Source organism: Gadus morhua, chromosome 9, assembly GCF_902167405.1.
Source record: "Gadus morhua chromosome 9, gadMor3.0, whole genome shotgun sequence".
In the NCBI taxonomy this organism is placed as follows: Eukaryota; Metazoa; Chordata; class Actinopteri; order Gadiformes; family Gadidae; genus Gadus; species Gadus morhua.
In genome coordinates, this window is record NC_044056.1 from 14,280,772 (window position 1) to 14,307,508 (window position 26,737).

The 26,737-nt window shown below is 43.0% G+C and overlaps 1 protein-coding gene across 6 annotated transcripts in view; it reads left to right on the top strand.

The window, feature by feature from the left end:
* Window positions 1–743: 743 nt before the first annotated feature.
* The window catches only part of pot1 (protection of telomeres 1 homolog), a 31,721-nt gene continuing 5,727 nt past the window's right edge, over window positions 744–26,737 (top strand). The window contains exons 1-14 of one of the 6 annotated variants that reach the window (XM_030366322.1): window positions 744–911; window positions 4,144–4,270; window positions 9,185–9,306; window positions 9,576–9,648; window positions 10,349–10,449; window positions 13,180–13,287; window positions 13,708–13,776; window positions 14,651–14,777; window positions 15,170–15,300; window positions 15,734–16,027; window positions 16,928–17,083; window positions 24,949–25,127; window positions 25,737–25,819; window positions 26,461–26,487. In XM_030366322.1, the coding sequence (XP_030222182.1) occupies window positions 9,199–9,306; window positions 9,576–9,648; window positions 10,349–10,449; window positions 13,180–13,287; window positions 13,708–13,776; window positions 14,651–14,777; window positions 15,170–15,300; window positions 15,734–16,027; window positions 16,928–17,083; window positions 24,949–25,127; window positions 25,737–25,819; window positions 26,461–26,487 (1,456 nt within the window). In that variant the 5' untranslated portion in view covers window positions 744–911; window positions 4,144–4,270; window positions 9,185–9,198. The remainder of the gene's footprint in view (window positions 912–4,143; window positions 4,271–9,184; window positions 9,307–9,575; window positions 9,649–10,348; window positions 10,450–13,179; window positions 13,288–13,707; window positions 13,777–14,650; window positions 14,778–15,169; window positions 15,301–15,733; window positions 16,028–16,927; window positions 17,084–24,948; window positions 25,128–25,736; window positions 25,820–26,460; window positions 26,488–26,737) is intronic. The other 5 variants (XM_030366323.1, XM_030366324.1, XM_030366325.1 and 2 more) reach the window with 5 other exon arrangements.

Sequence of the window (26,737 nt, forward strand, 5' to 3'; positions counted from 1 at the left end):
TATTTTAAACTGGTGACCACTGGTCACCAGTTTAAATAATTCTACCGTTAGTTATAATAGTTTACCACTGGTCACTGACCAGTGGGTAAACTGGTGGCCAGTAGGATGCAGGAAACCGGATTACTTATTGTGTTATTAATAGTGTAAAGCACAACAAGCCCAACAATACATCAGCAGTAGTACAAAGTGTCTTTCACTCTTACAGTGTTTGTTACTTTTACTCAAATTGACAAATTGTACTTTTTATCTTATATCTACAGGCATTAGTATTACTTATACAGTTGGTTTATTTTAACGAATACAACACGTTTAATTCATTATTTATAGATGCGAAAATCTATAAAGTAAGATGCTTATTCATAATCAAATGAATGTTTCTTCACTGCAGTATACAATATCATAGTTGGTTCCGCCTCTTTTTGATGACTTAGTTAGTCTAGCTTTCCTGAATCGATTTAGGAAGGTAGGCTACTGTCTTGTTATGTGTTATTTTTTCAAGCAAGTCTAACACTGAGACCATTTAAAAGGGAGATGTGTCATTATCTAAGGTCGACAAAGTCATAGACGCATAAATATTATTTATATTGCGACACAATGAAGTGAATGCTAACACATCATCCACATCCGAAAAATCCATCATGGCAAATATTTATAGTTGTAAAAAAAATACCGCGCGTGTCTGCTTTGTTTTGATTGCGTCAGTGAAGTTGCCAGCAAAACATTGTCATGCGCATGCGCATTACTGCAGCCTGTCAATTCGAATCTATACGAGGGAAACGTCTCTTCTGTTGAACTACATGAAGTTCCTTGCGGTGTGAATAATATCTTATTCTACTTTAATTTCTGCATTGACGAAACGGAAACGTGATTACAGCTAGATGTGACATGCGGTTATCGTAGCAAGGACCTTGGTGAGTGGATTAGTTGACTAACATACTGGGGCTAACGTTAGTTTGCTAATAATCCCTATCATTTATTCCACGGTGGTATCTATCTCGTCTATAAGAAATCCACTGTTCTGATGTAACTGTTATCAAACACGTTAATAGTCCGTAAAATGCACTGGGAGCTCGACCATCTTGTAAGTTGTGAATTCTGATACGTCTCCACATAAGTTTGCTAGCTTACGACAGCCCCTTGTTACAATTGGCTAGCTTATTTTTCTTACAGTTATTCAATAAAGTGACATATTAGCTGTGATTTATATGACCCAGTAGGTGTAAATGTGATGTGCAACAGTGTAGTTTAAGTATCAACGTTCACAGACCAAAGCTGAATGAAAACCACCACCTGATAGAGCTGATTATTCTAACTGGTGTGGAATTACGCAGGTGTCTGTTTTGGGTAGTTTATCAAGTTTGCTGCACAATAACTACATCTAAATTACCTTATGATTCGTTAAGTTACGTCCAACAAAACAAGTCACGTTTTCTACCTGAAAACTGGGGAGACACGATTTTTTTTAACATAAGCTACTGTTTTTCACCCTGTTCCCCCTGCATATATTTTGATTACAAAAATGATTTCCCCCTGAAAACAGGAGAGAAAGGTACTCATTGCTTTATTGGGTACATTTCATCCTTTCAAACGGCTAGTATTAGATGTTATTCTTCTTAAATGGCAATCTAAAGAAAATAAACAAAATATATTAATTCGATCATTCATAATACTGTTAATTAATATACCAACAGATGTTTTGCTAAAAAAGCTGGATTTGTGGATTTTTTACAGAACCATAGGCCTATCTGATGTCTAATTTGCAGATTAAAGCTCATGTTTACTTGAATCCATCAGTTCCTAAGAACAATCGCTGCGGTGGAAGCGGGCATGGCCACCTATAAACAAGACAGAGGTCCTGTCCGGCAATGCGCGGCAATGCGCATAGCGTCGCTCTGACAGTAATAGAAGAGCCCTGGGCAGCGTTATGATAGAATAAATTAACTTCATGTGATCACTCACAGTGGGAGGCTTATGGAATTAATAAGCCACTTATCATCTCCCGTCTCTCTTTATGCACATGATTCCCTGCTTGTCTAATCTCCACGCATTGCAGGGCTGTCTCTCTGAAGGCTGTTCTTGTCTCCTCACTCTCTGATGTGCTCCAGACTTTTATCTCCCACCAAGATAGTGGAAGATACTTATGTCAAAATGCTTATGTGGGTATACAGTGAGAAACTGTCACTTTCATAGTCAAAAGCGGCCGTCACCTTGGTTACATGCACCTATCCAAAACGGTAACCACCACACTTCAGGCTGATGGACTGCTTTGTCTTTTCTTCTAGGTTTTCTGGTCCATTCTTGGTCTTCGTTGAGGTTTTGACAACTTTTGCTGGACTATGCTCAGAATAACTGATGCAGACCCATAAATGTAACCAATGAAGGGTAGAGAGCCATGATGTAGGCTAGCTACAGTGCCTTTTCGACGCTGTAGTACTGTATAATTTGGTCTTTAGCTGCTGGAGCAGAGGATACTACTACTTATTTTCCTGCCTGTGAAAATTGACAGGTCATGGTCCTGTTGGAAGCCCCAGCCCTGGTTTAGCCCCCAGTGATTTATGTAAGCTTAGCATTAGGGTTGGCCCGAATACATCATTTCAAGCTTGAAATATTCGTTGGGTTTCGAGATGAATATCCGAATATTCAATGGCGAGAAGAGGAGACCGATGCTGCAGAATTTAATCACGGATCGTTTTTTCCTTTTAATTTCTAAAGTGGATGAATTGGTAAAACAAATGTGTTCTTTTATTAACGCTAAATAGGATAACAACTATCAGGTGATCTTTTTAAGCTGGGCTGTCGGATCCCGGATCCCTCTGTCAGAGTTCTGCTGGGTTATGGCAGAGCTTCAATGCAGCCTAAAAGTTTCAGAATGCACCCGATTTCCAAAGTATGAGAGTAGTCCTATCTTTTTGGTGTCTTTTGGACTCGTTGAACGTGGAAATAGCTGCTAATTACATTCATCATTAAAATCCTTCTATAACCGGGGGGTTATTAGCTTGCGTATCCTCAAACTGGACGGCAGCTGTCTTAAGTGCTACCGGAATATTCAAATAATGTTCAACTGCAAAACTAAGGAATGATAATTCGATCATCCAACTATTTTCTAATGGCTTGATCTTAAATACCCTTTAATTTGTTTTTGTTTTGTTTTCTGCTCCAATTACTGAATGTAGTGTCCACCCATTCGATAAAATACTTATTTTACCCCTGACTATGCATGGAAGGAGGCAATGCTCCTTCAGCAGACAGCTTAACTTGAATGATTTTAGGAGTATTCCTTACCCTTGAGAGGTTATAGGATTAGAGGCGGTGTCATATAATGTGGGCCTATATGTACGAAATGTACTAGAACCGGCTTGGTTCTGGCTCTGGTCCTGTGATACGTGTGGCACCAGAACAGTACATGTCGTTGTGCAGTTGCCCCCCCCCCACCGTGTCTGCCAGGCATCCGTGACTTTTCACCAAAAGGCTCTGAAGGCCTCGGTTATGTCATCTTGGCCGTGGCCTGCTGTTTGACTGAAGATGTCAGCTCGCTTTTCCAGTGCTTGCCACTGATCCGACAGGCCCCTGCTGCCACTGCGCATTCTCATGGGCTGCTGTGACATGGCTACCTCGCATGGTTGCTGACATCAGGCAGATGTGACAGGAGCATGAATGATGAGACCATCAGCAGATACAGTCAACTCAGTGGAACAATGGAAGAGCCATCAGCATGTGCAGTCAGTCAGTCAGTCAGTGCAGTGGCACAATGGAACATCATCCGCTCCTCTACGGAGGAGAGGAGCGGATGATTCCAGATCCTCTTCTGAGGGTTACTTAGTTCCTTTAGTGTATGTGAGAAGCAGTTATTCTTATTTATATAATTGTATTTCTGAAACCTCTCACAACAGTTTCAATGATTATTAAAACACCCGCCTCGGGTAATCGCACAAACCAACGCTTAAATAATTGTCTTTGGCATTTTGCTTAATGTCACATTTTCTTAATTGTCATTCATATTGACGTATTTCAAAGATGCCAACTAAATTCAAATTCTCTCTCTCTCTCTCTCTCTCTCTCTCTCTCTCTCTCTCTCTCTCTCTCTCTCTCTCTCTCTCTCTCTCTCTCTCTCTCTCTCTCTCTCTCTTCCCCCCCTCCACATAGCATATTTTCAGGCTTGTTGCTCTCTTTGCCAGTGGATGTGAAGCGGTGGTACCACAGTTCACCTATATATGTCAGCAGATCCCCAAGTTCCTCTTCAGGTCAGACCCTAGTGTCTGACGCTCTTCAGGTCAGACCATAGCACACACACCCTGGTTTAAAAGTGATCTGGTAGATAGTCATGCGTTAATGTCGTTATTGTAATTTGTAAAACATGTCGAACCTAGGAAGAACCTGACCTTTTTTAGTCCCAACTAAACGCATGACTGGGAAATGGCGGGGGCTTTATTTTTGGTTAATTAATTATATATCCTACTCCAAAACTTTGCCAAAACACATTTCAACATGATTTAAAATGTATCTATAAAATGTCTATAAAATAACTACAAAACTATTTCAGAACAATATGTTTGTAATTTTTAAGGATTGATGAGGGCTTGTTTATTGGAGTCCACGTTTGTACACATTGCCCCCGTTAGTACCCCTTATACATAGACACAGCAGTACACAAGATGTAGTCATGCAACACTGTCACAAGACACTTGTGTACAGACCTGTTTAAAAAGGGTTGGCAGAAGGATGACGATTTGGCTAAAACTGTCCCTTTTTTAGCTGCGGTTTCTGAGTCTGCTCCCTGAGGGGAGGAGGGTTAGGTGTTGGTGGATTGGCTGCTGTGGGTCATGATATTATGTTTGCCTTGGGGGTCAGTACGGAGGTGCTGTGATCTGATGGTTGGAGGTGGGCAGTCCAATTATTTTACCAGCTCAGTGAGTGATTTTAAAAAGCATATTTCTACTCACTGCGGCGACCATGTGGTAAAAAGGGATGACTCCATAAAGACCTGCCTCAACCATGCTGTGATGGAGAAGATGTGGTTGGAGAGTTGTTTCTTTGTCAGAATGACGTTGAGTCTCATACAGCTGATAGTTAGGGGTAACGAAAACAGATGTTTAAAATATGTGTGGTCCTCGAAAGGGTGAAATTCACACAGGAAGACAGTGTTGTAGCTTTTGAAGCTCAGAGATAGATAAACGCCTACAACAGCATCAAAATCAATGGTTGTGTTGAAGTTCAAAGCGCAACCTGGTAATCTAGGTATCTAGAGATATCTGCAGAGCAAATTAAACATGAGCTTGCGAGATTCCTCTGGTTCCCAGGTTAGGACCCATCAGTCCTGTGGGGGGATGGCCCAAAGCCTGGGCTGATTACCAACAACTCCAATGTTTCCTGTTTTGTTATAGAGATATTCTATCTATTTTCATCAACAATTGATTCCACTTTGAAGATGGTCGTAAACAAACCAACGCTATACTTTCACTAAAAGAAGAATCGATTGTCCTTCAAAGCTTTTGTTGCAAAGAAAGAAGTATTTTTTGTTGTTGTAAGTGCTGCGTCGCCCGTTTCATTGCTATGATGTTTGTAGGCCTGTCCAATTGTGTCCAGAGGCATTTTGGTCTGCTCCCGTTGGTGATGCCCCTTGGTAATCAAAAATAAACGGAGGGCTTCCAGACTAATTACAGTTTGCAATTTCGTCTGGGGATGCCAGGCTAGCTGGGTCTCTGATTAAAGGAGAACCAAACCCCAACACCAGTGGATTGGTTTCATGATTCCACCTCTAGGTTTGACACATCCTTGTCTTCTGTCTTCTTTCAGAATATGGTTAGACGCTATCTGTTCGGTACAAAGCGAAAAAGACCCGATAGCATTTGTTGGGGTCAACCTTTCATGAATGGCAAAGCACCACACTCATTGGCATAACGATGACAATGAGTACATTAGTTATGCCAATATCTAAAAATAGTTGACTCGCCCAGTTTAAAAATGGTTTAGTTTCTCAGTCATCTGTGCCTATGTGTTTACCCTTGCACTAAGTTTACCGACCTGATGAAAAATAGGTTTGCGAGTTGTTTGGCAGAATAATTCCTTTTAATGTCGCTATGAATACTGAAATAATTAAAAAAAAAATAGGTCATATGTATACCGCTTTTGTAGTTTTGAGGAGCCTGAAACTGAACCAAAGACTATGAACTGTAGCCCAATAACTATGGCTCTTGACTCTGGAATTATGATAATATATACTACTCTGCATTATGTGGGCAGTTTTGAGAAACCAGTCAGTAAGCTCCATTTTTTAGTTATCCAATCAAAACATTCCAATCTACCATTCAGACCTCCCTTAAAGCCTCTTCCCCAAAACACGTTACTAGGTTGTTAGCTTTAGCAATAGCTCTACCTAGCCTTGTGGAAGACTCCAGTCATGTGCAATGCAGTGCACGTGCAGAATGTGCGCGGGTAGATGGGTTGACAGACGGGTAAGCCATCCAATCATTTCATTCTGGCGAATGAAATGATTTGCTGGGTAACCTGTCTGTCTAGGCTGGGCTTATTGAATGCCTTTATGACAGATACCAGTTTTGCTTATTTTATTTGTCAATTTGATTTATTGATTGCTTTCAGGATGTAAAGAGAATTTCACTTCTAAAATAAATTGCCTACCGTAGTTTTATGTAGACTTATGTTTCTGGAAAAGTTAGCTTCCTGACACTTAGGAATAGCTTAAGCTGAAAATCTGTTTCAAGTTGTTTGAAATGTGGTCAAAACAAAGCACCTGAATTTCTCAAGTCTCCTCGAGGCCTGAGGGTCCTCTTTACCTATCGTCGACGGGATAAAAGTACCCACAAATGTGGTGCGTAGTATGCTGTTTGCCTTTCCCCTGTCCCACTTTCTCTCTCTCTTGCTATTTCTCTCTCGTCCTCTCGCTCTTTCCCTGCTGAAGTACTCAGACATCTCTCTCTCTCTCTCTCTCTCTCTCTCTCTCTCTCTCTCTCTCTCTCTCTCTCTCTCTCTCTCTCTCTCTCTCTCTCTCTCTCTCTCTCTCTCTCTCTCTCTCTCTCTCTCTCTCTCTCTCTCTCTCTCTCTCTCTCTCTCTCGCTAATGTCTGCCCCCAGGAGAACGCCTTCCCTCTGCTCCTTTATGTACTGTATTTGTTTTTTAATAATTCAGCCATTTCACTTAAAAAAACTGCATTTTACAGCCCCTGTAGAGGATTTTGATGTAAATAGATTAGCTTTTAGGCCGGTCATATAGGATCCAAACTAGGCCCTCGGGACCCTCTATGTTCTCAGAAAACACACATAAATATTAAAATATGATCTATAAATAAAGATCCTGCTCACGAGATCTAGTTGACATCTAACTGCTGAGTGGGCAACTTAAAGGTGCGCTTGGCATGCTTTTTATATGGTGCTTTATGTTTACTCGTTTTTGGTAAGTAGTTTTTTCAGGGCTATATCCATAGATGTTGGCGTATCACTGGCAAAAATTGCTAGCAAAAATGACTGCAGACTTGCGCACAACTAATACATCGGTGCACTCAAATTATTATTGCGAGCACTTTTACTTAATTTACTTCAGAAGCATTCATGTCATATTTCTGACAACCCGACAACGGAACACTTTGCGAGGAAGAGACAGCAATTGTGCGCACGAGGGCACCAGTTGCCTGCTAGTGCCCGCTCAATTTATGATTTGAGAGTGAATTTGTGTCACATGCCGCCTTATCTATACATTGTTTTCTTTGCTCCTAAAGATCCATAGATGAAAACACATCAGCCACATTTATGGAGGCTAACCTTATTTACACAATGTAGTTTTCCTTTAGTTCTCGACCACACACTGCCCTACAGCCCTGGTCCCTCCCTCTGGTCCCCGGTGCACGGCTCCTGCCCCTGCTCTGCTTTCTGGCTGGCTGAGCAGCTGAAGCTACGATTGGCTGACTAACTTCCCCTCCCAGGCTGTCCCTGCCTTGTCAGCCCTGGCCACGCTAGGTAGCGCTAAGTGACTTTACCAAGGCCAACTGCCCTGGAATCACACTAACACACTTTGACAAGAAGCTCCACACCACCTGCTGGAAACATGGCCGCCAGGGCTCCTCGCATCCTCCCTGTTCTCCGTGATCCGCCGGAGAGGACGACGCTGGCCCTCCTTCTGATGGAATTTCTCCTCCGCAAGCGCTACGACCTGCACTTCACCCTAATCAACCAATAGGGATTTATCTGCGTAGCTCCTTGCATAGTATCTTGTTCGCTTCTTTTCGTGTCCCCCTCAAGTGGCGTTTCCTATTGTCCTGCTCCTCGTAGGACTGGCCTTACGAGATGGACGATAAGTCATGTATGCAGGGTAGGGTTGCAAAGGGGTGGAAAATGTACGGCAAATTTCCGGAAACTTTCCGGTAAATAACCATGAGAAGTTAAGCTTGGGAATTTTGGAAATATTACAAATCTGAAACTTATGGGAATTAACTATGAATTTAAGGTAATTTTATCGAACTGTATCATATCCAAACATAAATATATATTTTTTTTGTTATGTAGACATCCATGCAGAATAACACTATAAAATAACGATTAAAAGACTACAAGAACTTAAAAAACATCATTTTAGCAGATTTCTTTTTAAGTCTAACTTTAACAACTTCTAATTATTTTATTCTTTCACTAGAGAACAAAAACATGAATTTTGAGTTAAACATGCTCTGGGCTCCAAAGTGTAGTCCAGGGTTCCAAGAAGTCATCAGGGCACATGTGATGGAGGAATGCACAGTGCATGTAGGGGGTGTAGTCTCAATAGCCCTTCAGTAAGCAGTGTGCTAGCGTGATTGAGGAATAGCATAGATAATCAAGTTTACTTGCATGAAATATGGTTGTGTTAATCAAGATTATGCTAAAATATATTTTCCCCAACTATATTTAAGTCCCTTGTTAAGAGCCAACCTTTAATTTTGTAAATTCCCGTTCTATTCCCATAAATTCCTGTTTATTCCCATGGAAAGTTTCCAACTTTGAAAATTCCCGGTCTTTGCAACCCTAATGCAGGGCAGCCTGTTATAGCGGAGGACGTGAATTGACAACCCGATAGTTGGATTGCTTGCCGTTCAAAATCTAGGCGTCCATCTTGGCCTGTGTTATTCAAGCTCAAATAGTGTGATGTGTACTTGTCAGGTTTTGCAGTCAAAAGATGGCTTGTGTGGTTTATGTTTTCCCAGAACTTTGTACTACCATGCCAGGCCGCGTGGTGGTGGACCAGGCCAATCCCGGGGCCCACCTAACCAGGATCCCAATCCCTGGGATCAGCACGGCCACAGACAGCTCCCAGGCCTCTGTCAAGGTGTGTACATAATGGACATGGCCACAGGATACCTGCTGCTCAACACGGGCTTGTTGATACAAAGTCATTGTGATTCAACCTGCATCTTCTTTCCTTTTGTCTTTGTTCAATTTGAAACAAGATGAAATACTTTTCTCTGCCACATTTTGAATTGATAGTATAGTATAGTATGGTATCATACATGTCCACGATTACACCATGTCAAAAATAACGTCACTTGTAGCATAACATATGCTGGTCGTTAATGCCTTTTGTTGTTGTCCTTTCAGGGGAAGGTGATTAAGAAAGGACCACTAGTCTCCCTTGGAGATGAGGACTTTGTCCTGAAGGCCGTTGTTGAAGGTACTGCATTGATGCTAACAATGGCTGTCCGTTCACTCTGTACAACTACACTCTTAAGATAAAGGGATTGCACAAACACATACGTACAAACACACACTCACACACAAATGCAATTCAGGATCGCCTGCTAACAATTAGGTCTTACCTTTTATTGTTTTTGACATCAAAGTTGTTTTTGAGTACGTCTGGGCACCTAAACATGGTGTTTACAATCAATGCATAGTAGCTAAGAGAGGGTTTTAGAGGAAATGGGTAAATTGCCTTAAATCAGAACACGGGTTCTTCGTCGCCATCTGGTAGCCGTATGGTTCAATACCGATTGTTTGACATGGTGTCAAACAATCGCCCTGACCTTTCAATAGAGTGATCAGGTTAAAAAAAGTATACATGGTTCTCAAGATATCTACCTGTTTGTGGCTCATCATGGTTCCATAGGAAATTTTGCATTGGTTTGCAAAATTTGAAAAAAAATCTTCAATTTATGTTGGGTTATAGCTTTATTTACTCTAATCCACTAGTATCCACAAAAATTATTTCACTTGCACGACAATCTCACAGGTGTTATCATTATTTTGGTACCAAGATCACCCCCAAGTGTTGGGATATATTTTAAAATTGCAAAAAAAAAAAAGTTCTCATTCAGCAGCTCATCATCTTTTATTCTTCAGAGTAAAAGCCTCTTGATAACTTTGTCTCGCAGATGAAGAGTCTGTTCGAAGCTCGTCATCAAGAAACGGGTCCATCAACATGATCTTGTTTGGAGGGCTGGCCAAGGACTTCTCTGAAGCTGTCAGTCTTGGGGTAGGATATCCACTCTCTGCTTTCCTAAATGTTTATGAAAGACTTCTTCTCCAGTTCAGATCAGGAAATGATGCATCTTACTACATAGTTCATTTGGAGTGGTGTACACATAGGTTATTTAGCCTCTTTGGAATGGCTGTTAATTCGGTGCTCTGTCATGCTTTTTAATTCATTAATGCATTTGATGTAGAATCATTTTGCTGGTCGTGAAAGTAAGATGCTGTATGAACCATGACCAATGCATTTGTTTTGCATCTAAATGTTACCGTTACCGGGAACACAATTAGCTCGGCTGTCACCGCTGCAATTCCCTGCAGGTTTTATGCAGATCCAATAACAGTAACTATTTGGTGCACGAACGAAATTAAGATTCTTCGTCGTGTGGGTTAATTAACTTGACCCACAACTTATAGCATTCAAAACATTTCAGGAGGATTTTTCATTTATTTAATTAAATTAATCTAAATGAATTTAAAGAAAATACATTGTCTATTCATAAGTGCATTATGTGTCAGCCAGTTTGCTGAACAGAACTTGAGACGAAGGAAAATACTAAAGGCTGAATATATTATTAAACGTCATGTGTTTTCATTTTGTTATAGTATGGAAGGACGACCAACTGCATTCATGTAAAAATATTTTTTTGTCCCACTATATCAACATCATATTGTCTTCTTCAAAAATGGCCTTATTACTGATATCTATTTACCGTGACCATCTCTGTACTCTCAAAGAAAGCCGTCAGTAGACTCATGGTGCTGTCAGCTAATCGCCAAGTAGCCATCTTAACGGCACAAACTGGAGTCGCCCACACCACAAACAAAGTGGTGCTCGATGTATGAGAGCTACTGCTGTAGCCACATCATTCCCACCCACGCCTCCTAATTCTGGAAGTCAACAGTCTGGGCTGCATTCCCTTTGACACAAATTACATTCTCCTCCGAAAGGATCACACAGATAGCACATTGTACAATAACAATCTCCTTCACTCCTTCATTAATCTATAAAACAGCAGGTTGTATAGACTACTCCCTGATACTGTTGGGTGAGTCTGCAACTCCAGGCATGTCTAGAGAATCAGGCCCATTAGGTTCATCATTTACCAGAGTTGTCCTTTCACACATGTAGCACACAACAGGAGATTGTCCGTGCCAGACGTGTTCTCACATACTGGTAATACCCTTTTTGTTTTTGGCATTGTTTTGTTAACGGCACATCCAAGATGGGGGATGTTACTACAGATGAATCCGTAATCCTTGTTTTTGCATTTATCAATACATGTATTTGGCTGCTTCTGTAATACATGTTTTAAGCCAGTGTTCTGAAAGGGACCTTATCAACGGACGCTGTGATTTCTTATTTTTTGTTGTATTGACCGCCACCACCCACCATGCCGGAGAACGTACAACAAGATAAATTCGTTGTGCGGTCTCCAAGCTAAGTCCGGCTCTATTCAGACATTGTCTCAATATCATATTGCAAAGACTTTCTGCTAGGGAGCCGGCAGGGATAAGTCGATGTCTGGGCCAACTGAATCGGCCATTTGTGTTCTCATTTACAGCTCCTTCGGGTCTGGTCTTCATAAGTTCAGGGTTGCAGTGCATGTGTGAAGGGCGTTGGAGACGTAAGGATAGCACGCGTCCCATTTCATCAGGAAATAAGCATGCTGATCTTCTTCTATGAATCAAATTAGTTGACAATAGAGGAAACAATTTTGAGTGTCTGATGGGCTAGTATATATTTCACTGTACTGCATTCTGCAAGAAGTATGGTTGGTTTTACCGTTTGACTTAAAATAAAGAGCAATCATCTTCAAAATAAAAATAATCCTCACTCCGGCAAAGCATCCAAGACCTGTTCTGCAGACAGCGCTGAATTGAGCGGTATGTACAGAGCAAACTGTACTGGTCAGCAGCATCCCTGACATATCTAAGGAGACATTTTCCTTGTTGACCACAGTGTCCGGCCTAATACGGCCAAGGAGAAGATATGCAATCACAATGTAAAGCTTATGCGTAAACTGGATATATAATTCATTAGTCTACTCTAGACTATGTTGGTTGTATTACTATAGTTTTTGTATTAATGTGTGATGATGGTGTGGCAAAGGGGATCATTTGGTCTGGTAATGGCAAGTCTGGTAATGGCTCTAGGGTTGGAACACACAGCTGATCCCTCTATTTCTGGTTCTTCTCTGCAACTACTCTGCAAAACGGCAGATCTTGTAAAGCTCTCCTCGTGGAGGTCCAATTCTGTTCTAAATAGAAGAACTGGAACAGGGATTTGCTATCACACAGAGCTCTAGATAATTCTGTGTCTCTGTATAATGTGATTACTTTGACTATCTGCCCTCCTTCTGAGGCAGTGTGCGCTGGCACTGGCAGGCTGCTGTGTATCGGGCTGATTCAGGGCCAGGCTCATGACACACTCCCCACAAAAGAAGCGCACAGTTGATTCCGCTGTCTTTATCTGGGCTGGTTTATTACAGTGTCTTGGTTAACAACTCCTAGGCTGCAACATCTGCTACCTCAATCTGTCATCTCTCCGGGACAGCCTGTCTTTATCTCCCTGCAACCCTCCTTGATCTCTCTATTGTATAATTACACCGCTTGCTGCTCAGCTGACCGACAGACTGGATGGCTGGTTAGTTGGCTAAATGGCCTGTTGACTTGGAGGTTACCTTGCTAGCCGGCTGGTTGATTGGCAGACTTGTTTCCTGTGCTGTTCCAGGAGGTGGTGGTGATGACTGGCTTCACTGTCGGCAAGTCTCCCACGGCTCACAAGGACCAGCTCCACCCCTGCAACCTCCTGCTCTCTGGGGACGACGCCTGCCTCTACGTAAGTGATGGCCCTCCCATTGGAGCACTCAACATGGGCAGAGTGTAGCGACTAGGCGTTGGCGGTCGCCATAGGGCACTACATGTTCAGCATCAAATCGAACGTGCCATACGGTTAACCCCTGGCAGTGCAGGTTGAAGAACACAAGTGTTATTTAAATTGCTTGGCGTTGCTACGTCCATCATTAACAATAGTAACAAAGATGTGTTATCCCAGTATGTGTTTCTATTTAATGCAATTGTGTTCCCATTAAAGGTGACGTATTAAACCACCAGGTGTGAGTGTGATTAGCCGTTCACACTCACACCTGGTGGTATAATAAGTCACCTTTTAAAGCATAGTACACTTTAACCTTAACCCTGTTCAACACGGGACTAATTGTACGGAGGACTAATTGTACTCCTTCTCCCGCTTCTCCAGGTGCTGCGCTCCCTATCTCCCAGTGTCAGCCCATCTCCCACAGCGCCGAAGAGGAGCTCCGCCTCTGAGGTCAGTCTGTCCCCGTGATTGGCTAGAGATCTCCCCCTCCCCCGACACACACACGCACGCACGCACGCACACACGCGCGCGCACGGGAGTTGTGTGTGTGGGGTGGGGTCTATGCATGAGTTTTGTCCCATGTTTGGCATCCTTTATTTGTTTGTGCTTTAAGCAATGGCAACTCGTCATCCTCTTATTTGAATGGAACAGTTAGCAGCTAACGGGAACAGACACACTCTTTGTAGCATCTGCTAAAGGAGGCCAGGTATATGCTGAGTATGCACGTTCCCCTTTAGTTTAATCCTGCTGTGCACATATATACACACACATACGCACACAGGCCATGTGCGATGCTATTAGTCTGCTGTAGATGACAGGCCAGATGGGAAAGTTGGAACAGAATATCCATGAAACACTGTTTCATAATACATCAAATTTGTGTTAAACTTAACTATTTTTGCCTAGTGCTGTAATAAAGGAACTGGGATCATCCCCCTACAACCTCAATCTTCTGACTGCTAACCAGTCTAACCATAGTTTTCTACTGGTGGGCGCTGGGAGCTACCCAGTCAAACTATTATTTTACTGATGGAATCTGTGAGCTGCCCAAAACAACTCGTCTTTTCCTGATAGAAACTGGAAGCTACACAGTACAGTCTTTGACTGATGGAATCAAACTGGGAGGGTATTTTCCCTTACCGAGCAAGGCACCAGTTTATCTCAAAGATTTGCTTGATCTTTGAGAGCTTAGGGTTAGGGAGTGCTGTAATGTCAGATTGTCATTGTTTAAACAGATCTAACATGTTTTCCGCAGCATACAGACGTGTTTCACTACAGTGGATCAGTCAGAAGCAGGGCTTTATCCATTGTATCCATGATTTAGGTCTCCAAGCCTGCCAAGGTTTCCAAGTACACGTATGTTCCACTGGACGATCTGAAACCAGGAGCCGTGGTCAACGTGTATGGGGTGGTGGTGTTCTTCAAGCAGCCCTACAAGACCAGAGGAACAGGTGAGTCAGCCCGGGAACAGAGGCTTTCTCAGGAACAGCGTACCTGGAACAGCCTGCAGGTGGAACATAACATCATAATATATTCATCAAATCTTAAAGGATACCCTTTTTCTTTTTTCTAATCGATTTGACGTTTGTTTTAGTCTACCTCTCTAAATGTATCTCTTGTTATTCAGCTGTTTGTAACTGTAATTTTAAGCAACTTTCTCATTCTTGTTTTTTCTATGGTACTTCACTGCAGAGTCACTTTATGAATATTGTTTGAGTGACGGGTGTGACTAGTGACTAGGTGCGGGTATTCCCAGTCGTCTACCTGTACCATGTCTTACCTGTGTGTCCCACCTGTGTCATCATCGACCTCCGGTGTAACGATCCACTCCCCCATGTCCCAGACTACTGCTCCTCCCTGAAGATCACAGACCAGTCAAACCAGAAGGTTGTGTGCACGATCTTCTGCGAGAAGCTAGAGGACCATCCGAAGATCTTCCAACTTGGTGACATCATCCGCATGCATCGGGTGAAGGTACTGCTTAATCATTTATAATTCTTCTTAGGTTCCTAAGTGACTTACATTGCATTTATTTTGGATTCATTTAATGAATGACCAGGTACGGGTTGGGCCCCTTGCGCAAGGATGCCTACAAGCTGCATACATTGGGGGTTTAACTCGGTACCATTCTAGCTGAGAGTGGTACATGCTAAGCTATCCTCCTCCTGTTACTCCTTGTTCCTCCAATTAGTCCTCTTCCTCCTTGTTTCTCCTCTTAGAACTCCTTGTTCCTTCTCTTGTTCCTCCTCTTGCTCCTTGTTCCTTCTCTTGTTCCTCCTTGTTCTCCAATTCATCCTCTTCCTCATCGTTCCTTCTCTTGTTCCTCCTTCTTCTCCAATTCATCCTCTTCCTCATTGTCCCTTCTCTTGTTTCTCCTTGTGCCCCAATTCATCCATGATGTTGCCAGACTCAGGCGTTTGGCGGCTCCATCAATCTGCTGAACACCTTTGGCTTCTCGGTGGTGACCTTCGACGGGCGTCCGGAGAGCGCCGTGGTTCCCCGGACCTCCAGCAAGTCGTTCCACTTTGAGCCGGAGGACGAGCGGGCCGTGAATGAGCTCCGTACCTGGGCCGCCAAGCAGGACCTTCTCCCCACGACCCCCAGGGTCCACCTGTCCAGCGTCCAGCCCCAGTCCTACTTTGACCTTGACTGCCAGCTGCTGTGGAAAGCCCAAGTAGATGGCGCCTGCATCCTGCTGAAGGTAGGCCCCCTGGATCCACAACCTCGAGCACACCTGAACCTAGTCCTGGACTGATTCTGGCAAAGATTAACATTGAATATCAAAAGCCATGCTAAATGAACTGAAAAACTTTATTTAAATTAACTGATTTGTCTGCATTGATGTACTTTATGCATTATTGCATGTCTTTAACGTAGTTCAATCTTTATGTGTCAGTGATTATATTTAACCAAAGGCCTCGTCTGCTGCCCATATGGGCTATCTGAAAATCACATTTACTGCCAACCACAATATTCTTATATTGTCTTCAACTTATCCAGGTTGTTTTTACCTTTTGAGGGGGATTTAATTAAGACAATGGTTGTTTTTTTGTAAGTGTTTCTTATTTAACATTTGAATGTCAATAACAATAAGCATAATCATCGAGACAGGAATAGTGTTTCTTTCTAAGTCATTCACTTTCCCCCTCATTAGTATGGTTTTGCCCTATTTGAATCTCCTCATTCTCCCTCCTCTCTGTCTGTGGCTCTATTGGCCGCTGATAGTTTTGAATTTCAACATCACACTTAGTGGTTGAATATGGGGCCCTTTAACCACCAAGGATTAAACACTTAAATGTGACATATTATACCAGCAGGTCTAAGTGTGATTAGCCGTTGCAAGCCGTTTTGAAAATACACCTCTTCTGACCTGTGTCCGCCTAGATGTGTGACGGATCGATAAGCAACGTTTACACTACAGTCTACTGGGTAGGCTGGTAGAATGATCTATCCAGTATACATCTAGGTGGACACGCCCACTTGTGATTTTGAAGAAAACCAAACGGCTTGTAACTGCTAATCGCACTCACACCTGGTGGTATAATATGTCATCTTTAACTTCCACCACAGCCTGGTACAAACGGGTGCACTGTGTCTGCAGGTGTGGGACGGCACACGGTGCACTCATCCTCTGCAAGACTTCACTGTGGAGGCGTCTGCCATCCAAGGGCCGTCCTCGCTGTCCCGAGAGCGCTCAGACCTGGCCGTGAACATCCTGGTGTTTGATAACCACGCCGAGATTGCTAAGCAACTCAAGGTGAGAGGTCCCACAGCATATCTGACTCCTACTGTGTATTTAACCCATGAAGGGTTCTTTTCAAACCCTACGGTAAGATAAAGTAGCTTTCTCTGCAGTGGGGGCCAAGTCAAACTCAGTGGTCTGCTTGAAGGCCATGGGAATGTGCATCGTCTTTTTTGCGAGTGTAGATCTAATAAGATGGGAGATGTGGCCTTTTCAAAAGGCCATATAGCCACTGGTGGCTCTAGAGACCTGCTCCCTTTTTTAGAGATTAGGACATTCGGAACCAATCTGCATGATTGCGGACATGGTGGTAAAAAGTTATCCATGAGGACATGCAGAAAAGGTTGTGGAATAATAACAATACAAAAATCAGCAATAACGAGGTCTCCAGCACCTCTGGTGCTTCACAGCTAATAAGACAGACAATAACAATAGGTTATTAAACCTCAACCTAATGATCCTGGTGTTTCCTTAACTTAATTATGTATGTATGTATGTATGTATGTATGTATGTATGTATGTATGTATGTATGTGGCCCTTTTCACTAGGGATGTCCGATATTGGCTTTTTTGCCGATATCCGATATGCGATATTGTCCAACTCTAAATTTTCGATTCCGATATCAGCCGATACCGATGACGATATTTGGGTTATTTATTTTTCCTCAAACCTAATTTAGGTAACATTACATATCTCCTGTTGTGGAATTAACACAACATGCTTAATGTTATTGTGATGCCCCACTGGATGCATTCTTGAATGCAACAAGGCTTTCCAAATGTTAACATTGTCTGTGCAAAATAAGAAAAATACTTCAACTTAATTTAAGGGAAAAGTGCCATGTTTATTTTTATTTTTTTAATGGTCTCAGACAACAGTTTGGATTACACTCTCCCTGAGATAATCTTGACAATGCCCACAACAAATAGGGCAAACTTGACTTCACAAATGATAAAACATTGTACCTGAACAACTATGTGCAACATAGCAGTATGTTTCTTTAACTAAAACTCAATAACCTTAATTGAATAAATGCACAAATATGAGTCAATTACAATGTGCACTGTACTGCACAATTTTGAAAACATTTATTTGAGCTATAAATAAAAAAAAAAAAATAAAAAAAAATCGGTTTTAAGGCAAAAAAAATCTGATACCGATATTACATTTTTATGCTAATATCGGGCCGATAATATCGGTGGGCCGATAATATCGGACATCTCTACTTTTCACCATAACTACATGACCTGGCTTAGCCCGTAATGTCTTTTTTTTTTTCACTTGGCCTTCTCTTTCCTTTCACAACTTTTTCATATTCCCAATGTTTTGCTGTTCAGCCCCAGGCTCCAGGTGTTTCCTAGCTCTCTGTCTGACAGTTGTCTGTTTGTTCGACCAAACACAGGCTCCTCTAAGAGCACCTCAGTGCCTCCTACTAGCAACCGCTGGCGGCACTCAGCACCTGGTCTCTTACTGGACAGTACATATTCAGTTGGTATCCAGTTAGTATCCAGTTTCTTCAGTTGGAATTTGTAAGTTAGTATGCAGTAAATCTACCATTTGTTTACAGTCCAAATACAAGTAGCATGCAGTTAAAGTAGCATGCAGTTAAAGGAGCGGTACACAAGAGTTGGAGGAAATTCCATTAACCTTCAAGAATTTGGAAAGACGGAAGGCTCAAGAACATCCCTTTGGCCCTTGCCCCTCCCACCAAACAATGTCCAATGGTGTACACACAGCGTAGTTATAAGTTATAATTTTCCTAATTGGTAGCTACCAAACTTTCCCTGATTGGTGTTTTTTTGGCAGCCTCAGATACGGTAGTTTGATTATTTTGATTGAATTATTTTACAGAAATATTGGCTAGTGCTCCTTTAATATACACTTATATGGTAGGCATTAAATATATATAGAGCTTATAGAAATCATGACTTTCCAGTAAGAAATGCCAATTTCAAGGCACAAGAGAAGTGAGAAGCTCATTACCTTAAACCATCCTAACAATCTGTTGAGTAGTCATGCTACTTTCAACAGAGAGCTAAACGCACTGAGCAGGTACTTTTATAATCATCATTAAAATGCAAGGCATTGATACCACAGATGCTCTTCTGACAAACCAATAGGATTAATTAGTATTAATGAAATTCAAAAGAGCTCCAATGGTTGCTTCTGAAATGCAGAGCCACACTTTAGCCTGTTGATGTAAAGGTCAACGGGCAGGACAACAGACTGGCTCTTCTCTCTGCCCCCACGGATTCTTCCTGTTGCTAGCCGCTGGTGCTGGGCTAGGCTCACCAGACTTAGCATCATGGCCCGCCGGAACCAGAAGGGGCATCACGGCCCACCAGAAGGGGACATCATGGCCTATTTAAAGCCTGAAAGCACTGCAGTCTAGTCTCTGGCCAAGTTGTCCACTCTCGTGGTCATTTTCTTCTGCTCTCCATTAAAAAAGGTGCAAAGGATGCAAGCAGTGGTCTTGAATTTCCTATAAAGATATACAATTTATATTCTTTTGTATTTTTCCCAGCATCACTCTGATGTTGATGAATGACACTAATAACTGCAAATGTTCATTCTGTGGTTTCGAAACATAAATCTGGGATGGAAAAATGATATATTGTCGTTGACTGATGTATTGTTAAAACTTGATGATATTATAAAAACGTGATGACGTTGTAAAGCAGTCCCCTGTAGTGTGGCATACAATATACAGCCCCCCCCCCCCCTCCATTCCACTGTCATTTGACAGGATGATTTAGAACAGACCGTAATACTGAGCCCCGTCTTGGCTGAGTCCGGTAAAATGCTCTTCATCTATCTTCATCCCATCTTTGTGCTCCTGCAGAATCTGCACACACTCCAGAGGGCCCGGGTCCTTCTGGCTCCAGCTCTGTCATGCCCGGCTCCACCTTTTGAGATGAAACAAGCCTCTGGCACACTGTGAACCCAATATGCGTTGATATGCAATCTGCACTGGGTCATCTGGTTCAGGAAGCCCTTGTACTAAAACCGCTTTATTGTAGTTAGTTTGAGATTGTCTTTGGCTACTGCGACAGTGATTTGGCAGAAAGGTTTGGCCTCCTTTTGTTACAAAAACGTAATGTTGGCAATCTTGATTACCTTAATTTTAATTATTCATGGTCTGTGGAGGGCAGTAGATGGTGTACTCCATTGAAGAAACACCTATTGTTGCACCCAGCTATTTTTATTCGTGTATCCTCTCTGTGCCCTCACTTCTGTAGCAGTCAGCGATGAGTTCAGAGCAGCTGGTCTCAGAGTCCTATGAAGGGAGGAGCAAGGAAAACACTGGGCAGCCGGCGCCTTATGACGTTCACATTCAGCAGTATAGAGATGGGTTGGTCCTAATACTGCTTTGTCGCCTGCGCTTTCTTTATTTTGCTCTCTCTTCCTCCTTTCTCTCTATTTCCCTTGCACTCTTTCTTCCTCCCTTGACTTTTTCTCAGCTATATCTCTGGCCGTCGCACTGGATCATACTCTTTGCTTGTGCTTTCTCACTGGCTCTCTGCTATTTTCCTTCTTTCTTTCTAAACTTTCTTTTACTCAGTATTTCTTGCTGTTTCATGCTCTCCATTTTTCTTTATTCTTGCTCTTTCTATTCCGTACCTGCTTCTTTGACATGAAAACTGAGCCAGAATAACGGGCCCAAACAAGTTGAAATTAACCACAAGGGCCACACTGTTCATTCTACTGCGACTAGAAGCCCAGTAAGCAACAGATACTAGTGGGAATTACTTGTTTTTTCTTTGATTTGTTTGTCCTTTCTCTGGTCCCACATTTATGAAGCATCACACTCTGTTTAATCCCATCCTGATATCCTGCTGTAGATCTGTTCTTAATATGATCTGAGGTGTGCTTCAGGAATGAGACCGGCACAGAGTTCAAACAAGTGTAGCAATTGAGCTGTTTGAACTGGTATCAGAACAGCACTATCTTATCGGGACTGCTACGGTTGGTCATCCATGCCTCTCGTCTTTATTTCATGAAGAAAAAGACAAGAGATAAAGGATCACAACAGAGTGGGAGAATGAAAGGGACACGTTCTCTATCTGAACATTGGGGCTAAGCCTGAGGTAACCAACGTGTGTGTGTGTGTGTGTGTGTGTGTGTGTGTGTGTGTGTGTGTGTGTGTGTGTGTGTGTGTGTGTGTGTGTGTGTGTGTGTGTGTGTGTGTGTGTGTGTGTGTGTGTGTTGTATCAATCCTCCCTGTCACTTACCCTGGGCAAATCCCAGATGACGTGTGGCCCCGGAGCCAATATCTTCCGCAGTACAACACATGTTAAGCGCGGCGTGTGGGTGAGAGTCTTGCTGTAATTCAGTAAACGGTTAGTTTGGGCAGGATGGATGGCTTCTTTAAGCTTCATATTGGTTCTGTTCACCCTGTTCCTCAGCAATGGGGTTTCTGCAGGACAAAGCCCCCCACTGTGTGACTAATGCCCCAGCTAACACTCTCTCTCTTTCTCTCTCTCCTACGGCCAGCTGTTTTGTGTGTGTGTGTGGGGGTGGTGGTGGTGGCCGGGGATGGGGGTGTACCCAGCATAATTGAGCGGTAGGAGAAGCAATGAGGCCTGGCACGGTCTGGAGAATTTGAGACAGCATTTAGACAGGAGGTATCAAGGTGCATCCAAGGCTAGGGTCGGGTACCAAACTCAGTTTCTTTTAATGGTACGGACCGAGTTAAATCGATTACGACCGAGTACCTATTCAAGTGAAATCAACCAGTGCCGAACTTCGGTACCTGAAAGGCTGAGAGTGCATCTAATGGGTGAGACCGCAGGCGCAGACTAGTCAAGGTATATAGTGAAAGATAGAGGGTTGTGTTAAATGTGTGCGTTCCAACACAGTCAGGGCAATGGAGAGCCAAAAGCAATCGCAAGTGTGGTTGTTCACTCTCCTCAAACCTGGACGTAGACTACTGCTGCAGTGCAAAATGCATGCTGACCATGAAAACACATATAACCTGAGTGGACACCTGGTCAAACAATAAAGATATCTCAAAGTTGAGGAGTTGACCATGTCTGAGATAGCCCCACAGCTATTGTAAGCACGCCTGCAGCAGGTGCCAGTTAAAACCTCCATGGATGACGAAACTGCGGCATAGACAACTTCATGGACGTCTTCAGGTTATTAATGTTCTAGTTGGATAAGTTGCTATGAGGTGACTGGGCATTTTCACTGTCTTGGTTGACGTTGGCTTAGAATTTCTTCGTATGTCCTAAACCTTAGTATTACATTTGTAAATAGTATGTGAGTCAAATATTCAATACATTAAGTTGCATCTGGTTTCCCTCAGCTCGGTGTAATATATATATATATATACATATATATATATATTTTTTAATATTATTTAATGCATTTTATGGTTGTAACTATTATCATTAGTTATCAGCTTGTGAGTCATGTTATTCACATTCTTGCTTTTCTCCAGGTCAAAATCTAGAGAAAGATATCACATGGGCTTCCTCTCGAGAGCAATAACAGCGTTCTCACACTATTGGGGCAGGCTTGTAGGGATGTGTTTTGGAGGGGAGGTGGGGGAAGGTAGGGTTATTATTTTGTGTGGTATGTGTGTAAAAATGTAAAAATAATTAACCACCTTGAGATTGAGAAGTTCTGGTCCTAAATTCTATCTAACGGGAATCGGTTCTAAATGTAAACGGCACCAAAACCCACCCACGTTTACCTACTGTTCACTATTTATATACCACCACCACCCCCATTACCTTCACCATCACCCCATCTCCCTAATTGGGGGTGCTCTAAATTGTTCCCAGAGTTAACCAGGAGCTGCCTCTAAATGGGGAAGATGGAGCCAAACATCTTTCCTGTGGTCTTACTCCCCACACACAGCATTTACTCCTGCACAACAGTGTTCCCTACACACTGCAGCGCTCACTACTTCATACTGTTTTCCCTACACACTGCAGCGCACACCACTCTCTACAGTGTTCCCTACACACTGCAGTGTTCCCTACACACCTCAACCCTCTCGTCTTCCTACAGTGTTCCCTACAAACTACAGCGCTCACTATTTACTACAGTGTTCTCTACAAACTACAGCGCTCACTATTTACTACAGTGTTCCCTACAAACTACAGCGCTCACTATTTACTACAGTGTTCCCTACAAACTACAGCGCTCACTATTTACTACAGTGTTCCCTACAAACTACAGCGCTCACTATTTACTACAGTGTTCCCTACAAACTACAGCGCTCACTATTTACTACAGTGTTCCCTGCAAACTACAGCGCTCACTATTAACTACAGTGTTCCCTACAAACTACAGCGCTCACTATTTACTACAGTGTTCCCTACAAACTACAGCGCTCACTATTTACTACAGTGTTCCCTAGACACTACAATGCTCCCTAATGCCTTGACGCTGCAGTGCTCACTGCTTCCTACAGTGTGTCATACACACTACAGTGCTGTCCACCTCTTAGACACTTCAGTGCTCACCACTAACAGTGCTGCTCCCTACTCCTTAATTAGTGGACTATCCATTTCCCCCGCTATCCCTACTCCAAATACACTATTTGCTCCCTGCTCCCTGTGTACACAGTGCAGGGTCTATCAGTGAAAATACTGCCACACATACAGTAAGTCACACTGATATGTTGCTGTACACATTCTGCATCAGCTGATAATAAAAACTAGAGTAACATGGGCAAGTTCTCCAGTCAGCTTCTGTCAAGCGGCGTGGTTTCCTACGTTTACTTGACGCTTAACGTGTTTCGCACCCTGTGGTTTGGAATCACAGTTTGAGGTCACATGTTGGAATTCCCTGGTAAATCTACTTTGCACGGAACTACCGTGACTTAAACACACGTCATGTCTCTGAATAGGGCCCCTCTGCTCTGCCATGATAAGCTCCTCCGTAGGCCCCCAAGGGCCCTGCCAGAAGGAGCAGTAGTCTACATTCTTTCTAGACTTGACCCATGATTGGTCTCTGGCCTGGAGCTATGTTCTGCGCTCAGGCCTGGGAACATGTTCTGTTCTCTGTCAGGACTCTGGACCCATGTTCTGGTCTTAGGCCTTGACCCATGTTCTTGCCTCTTGCCTGGACGTATTTTCTGGTCCCTGGCCTGGAGCCATGTTCTGGTCTCCTCCCTGGAGCTATGTTCTGGTCTCCTCCCTGGAGCTATGTTCTGGTCTCCTCCCTGGAGCTATGTTCTGGTGTCTGGCCTGATGCCAAGTGTTTACAAATTGGCTGAAGTCACACTATTGTAGACTCGTAATTCTGTTATGCAAAAAGCCTAGCGATGATCTTGTATTCACTAGCTTATACAAAGGCGACCAATAGTAGCTATATGTGGTAAATCTCATATTGTGCAACAACCCACCTCCCCCTCACACCTTACACATTCACCACATGCACAGACACACATTCTATATATCTCTACTGCAGTCTATTCTCCCTCTATTCATCCCTCCCTGAACATGAGTTCTCCTTTTCTAGTGTCTGCTGTCTCCAATTATGTTTCTCACTATTGCTCTCTCTCTTTCCCTTTTCTCTCTCTCTCTCACACACCCCCTCTCTCACTCAAACCAGTTTAGGATTTTTGTCCGATTTGGGGAAGTCGTGACCCACTCAAATGCATCATCCAGTTTAGAGGATCCCCAGCGCAGCAGCTGGTGGTACCACAGCACCACCTGCTGGTTCAATGTTCTGCTGTCGCAAATCAGCCAATCTAAATCCATATAATAATAATAAGGATTTAGACAAAATATAAAAATACACAAAATATAACTGTGTGTGTGTGTGTGTGTGTGTGTGTGTGTGTGTGTGTGTGTGTGTGTGTGTGTGTGTGTGTGTGTGTGTGTGTGTGTGTGTGTGTGTGTGTGTGTGTGTGTGTGTGTAGCCAGGGGACTACCTGCGGATCTATAACCTGCATGCGACCACAGGAGCCAGCAGTGTTCCGTGTAGCAGTGGGGGGTCGGGGCTGAACCAGGTGGCCTTCCACCTGCACGGGGGCACCTCCTACGGCCGGGGGGTCCGAGTTCTGCCCGATGACTGCCCCGCCATCCAGGAGCTCAGAAGGTACAGGCTGAATAGTTTAAACTTAGATGTGCGCACTGTACGCACTGTGCTTGCCTCATGAGACCTTCCTACCACCTCTCAGTCTTGTTCAAACTTATTTTGGGGATAACAACAGGCGCCGCCGTTGTTTTTTCATTGGGCAGCCGGAGATGCTCCTTGTTCATCATGAACTGAAACTTCTTCTCACGAGTGCTGGTGCCATTGGCCACTTTTTAAAACGCTTTCAATATGATCAAGGCTGACGTTCTCCCCAAAAAAACAGGATGTGAACATGCGAGATTGGGATGGTCTCCCGAGGCCAGCATCTTTCTACTATACTTGCGATGTACGCCTCCCCACTGTCCAGAAAAGCTTTGTATCTAGATGTGCTTTGGGATGTTTATTGTATGTGTCTTGGGCACTCTGGGTTAGAAGAAACAAAACTCATGGCCATTCTTGATTAAACATCTACTCAACGCTCACCAGGATGTCAGCCTGAACCTTTTCAACAGATGTTATTCATTAAATAAACATATCGTTTAATTTGATGATCCTCAGGCGTATCATTCACCTGAGACTCCTGAATGAATAGTGAGCGCTTCATGGTCCCTGTTCCCTCCGTAACTGCAGAGTGGTGGAGTGCTTCCCAGAGGACGATATCTTCAACGAGTCAGCCATCATGGAGATCTGGGGAACACCTCCAGAAACCCTGGGTAACACACCTTTAAACACTGCATACATGTTACATACAAGATACCTGTAACTTGACCCATACATGTGACATACCACATATCTGTCTCATACCACATACCTGTTACATAACCGATACCTGGGACACACCACATACAAGTAGATACTGGGGACATCCTCTAGAGACCCTTCGGGGCAAACATACATGACCTAATGTTGCACACCTGTTCCATCAGCAACATGTACCATACATAACCTCATCCTCATGTAACAAACATGACCAGAGCCTCATGATGCATGCATGGATCAAAGCCAAGTAGGTGCTTAATGTTAAAGTGCTAAGCTAGTTCGAATTCATATTTATTTGGGTTAAAACTTCTTAACTGTTCCGTAATTTGATATTTTTCCTTTTCTCCACAAACCAAACTGAATTCACAATGAGTACATTCCTGGGTTTATGGAGCTATGGTTGGAGGGCTCTAAGCCAACTATTTAAAATAAAAAAGTGATGAGCACTCAAAATGTAAAAGGGGTTGATGCAAGATAAAACCAAACGGTTGTGTAATGTAGGTCTTAAATGTTGCGAGGGGATGGCCACATCATTTACACGCCCCACTGTTCTTTATGTCTTTTGCTCTAACCATTCTGTCTGTTTTCTTCCTAGATGATGCCAGAGGATGTAGTGCAACAGGTAAATAATAATAAAGTCCTGAATAAATCACCACGAATGCACTCGTTGGTTCTCGTCACCAGAGTGTCTTTCCCTCCCCGAGTTTCAAGTTGCAGTGTCGATGCTGATGAGGTCGTATCGATGAATCAAAACAAATAGGATAAAAACGGATAGTTTATATGACTCACATCCTCACCTTTAAGGTGAGAAGGTGTATTGGCTAGGGTGTTCGAACCCCAGCCTAAAGGTACTCTGTTCAACACCAATGTCT